The 2,500-nt window shown below is 51.7% G+C and overlaps 1 protein-coding gene across 1 annotated transcript in view; it reads right to left on the minus strand.

The window, feature by feature from the left end:
- The window catches only part of LOC125025185, a 24,697-nt gene that overhangs the window by 16,595 nt on the left and 5,602 nt on the right, over positions 1-2,500 (minus strand). Inside the window, exon 2 of the mRNA XM_047613161.1 lies at positions 1-621. This exon is cut by the window's left edge and continues 775 nt beyond it. Coding sequence (XP_047469117.1) covers positions 1-613 — 613 coding nt within the window. The 5' untranslated portion in view covers positions 614-621. The remainder of the gene's footprint in view (positions 622-2,500) is intronic.

Below are 2,500 nucleotides of genomic sequence, written 5' to 3' on the forward strand. Positions count from 1 at the left end.
ACTCCCCTTCGGGTCGCACGTCCGACAGAGGACTCGCCCTCGGCAGTTGATCCAAAGGGCCGGCCCCCTTGTCGTCCCGCAGGTCTCCTTGGTCGTCCGTTTTCGCCTCCGCATCATTCGCGGGAGGATGGGCCGCCCTGCCGTTCGCGAGCGCTGTCGTGCTCATCACATGTTCCTCGTCCCAACTTTTTCTTTCGGTTGACGACTCGCTGACAAAGTTAGGTGTCGATAAAACTCTCCTCGGAGATTCGGTGGTTGTGAACCTTTCAGGCGTAGTTGTGGTGGCAGAGGTTGTCGTAGTGGTAGTCGTAGTGGTAGTCGTGGTGGTAGCAGCAGTCGTAGTGGCAGTGGAGTGAGTGGTAATGTAGGATTCAGTGGTCGGTACCGGTGTGGTCGAAACGCCCGCACTCGAAGGCCCCGCAAGCTCCGAGTCGTTCAAGGGCGCTGGCCACGTGAAATTGGCCTGAGCCAAGTCCTCCCCGAACGGCAGCGCGCTCACGTTGAAGGCCGCGTCGGTAAGGTTGGCTTCCTTGCTCTGGAGGGCGTTCTCGAGGGACAGCAGCCCCGCCAGCCGCAGCACGAACATGGCCATGGCTCCAGCAGGCTCTACCATACCGTCTCCTGGGGACAAAAGAGGAGGCTCTGTACATCAGGCGGATCTTGAAACATTAATGCGTCTTCAAGAGCAAAGACAGTATAAGCAAGATGAAATCTTACTTGCGATGAAGTGTTTATTGTACTCTTTTTGCGACCTTTAATTAGATGACTTAGATTTAGCCGCGCAGGAAGTATCGTTAGCAAGCGCATTCCGGTCTGCGCTGTGTTCACTGTAAGATTTAGAACATACATAGAATAAATACACATAATGTAGTAGGAGGAAATGGCCCACATAAAGCGCAATAGGGATGAACAAAAGTCAATAGACACGTAAAACAGTCAAGTGACATTTAGGTTTAGAAATGAGACCGCCGTGGCTTTTAATGCGAAGCTTAAAGTGTCCCCCGCGTTGCCAAAATTTGTTGCAAAGATAAAAACGGAGACGCTCCTGTGATACAAAAGACATTGTCACCCGCTATCAAACACACGATAAGATCGACCGCCACCGAGCATGCGCACAGATGTTGGTTTTAGGAGATAAACGTTCCTGAAAATCTTTGTTCATTCGCTTCTTAAAAGATCGAAGTTAAAATATTGCGAGTTCTTTTTTCTTTCCCCTTCTTCCCCTCCATCGTGTACTTGCGATTCTGTAGTATGCGTGCGTCATCGGTCACGGTCATATGTCATGCCTGATACTTGAAAGGATTTGATTTATATCTGTGTCGAGATCTGACGCCTGCCTTGCAAATGCATTTCTTTCTTGGCGCCTTTTTCGATTTGCTTTCGAGAATGGAAGTCAGTCTCAAGAATCAACGGAGAATTTTCGATAGATTTTTTTCCTTTTTGCACCTACACGCGATTTGTTAGTAATACGAAGCACAAATATTCAAGCGAGAATTACTCTGAGATCTCAATGACACGAAGTATATACATCAACTCGAAAATACAAAGATTTCGAAAACTCCGTTCCCATTGTGAAAAGCGACGAATTGGACCATAAACCTAAAAAAAAAAAAAAAAAAAGAATAGAAAAAAATGTTATTAATAGCCTGGATTACATTAACTGCCTGATAATCTCGAGGAGAGCGATTGTTTACCTTCGGGACTTGGCGACGGTTGTTGCAACAGATTAGAAGTGCATCTGTCCTCCCCCTCCCCTCTCCCCTCTCCCCTCTCCCTCCCCCTCCCCTCTCCCCTCTCCCTCCCCCTCCCCCTCCCCCTCCCCCCTCCTCCTCCTCCTCCTCCTCCCCCTCCCCTCCCTATACTCACTCCCTCTCCCATTATGAATCCCCCTCCCCCTCCCCCTCCCCTCTCCCCTCTCCCTCCCCCTCCCCTCTCCCTCCCCCTCTCCCTCCCCCTCCCCCTCCTCCTCCCCCTCCCCTCCCTATACTCACTCCCTCTCCCATTATGAATCCCCCTCCCCCTACCCATACCCCTCCCTCTCCCACCCCCCCCCCCTATTAACACCCCTTCCCCCATTACCCACCCCCTTGCTAGCGCTTGAGTCACCGTGTAAATAAACAGCTTAAGAATACTGTGTTCGCCCCTTTCCCCTCCCTCCCTTCCTCCCCTTTCCCCTCACTCCCTCCCCTTTTCCTTCACTCCCTCCCTTCCTCCTCTTTCCCCTCAATCCCTTCCTCCCCTTTCCCGTCCCTCCCTTCCTTCTCCCCTCACTAAGTCTTTTCCCTTTCCACTCATTCCCTCCCCTTTCCTCTCCCTCCCTCAATCGCCTTTCCCCTTATTTACTCTCTCCCCTTCCCCTCACTCCCATCTTTCCCCTTCCCATCACTCCATTTCTCCCCTTTCCTCTCACTCCCTCCCTGTTTCCCCTTAATCCCCTCTTCCTCCTCACTCCCTCCTCACTCCTCCTCTCCCCTTGCCCCTCACTCCCTTCCTGCCCTTT

Source organism: Penaeus chinensis, chromosome 4, assembly GCF_019202785.1.
Source record: "Penaeus chinensis breed Huanghai No. 1 chromosome 4, ASM1920278v2, whole genome shotgun sequence".
Classification (NCBI taxonomy): domain Eukaryota; kingdom Metazoa; phylum Arthropoda; class Malacostraca; order Decapoda; family Penaeidae; genus Penaeus; species Penaeus chinensis.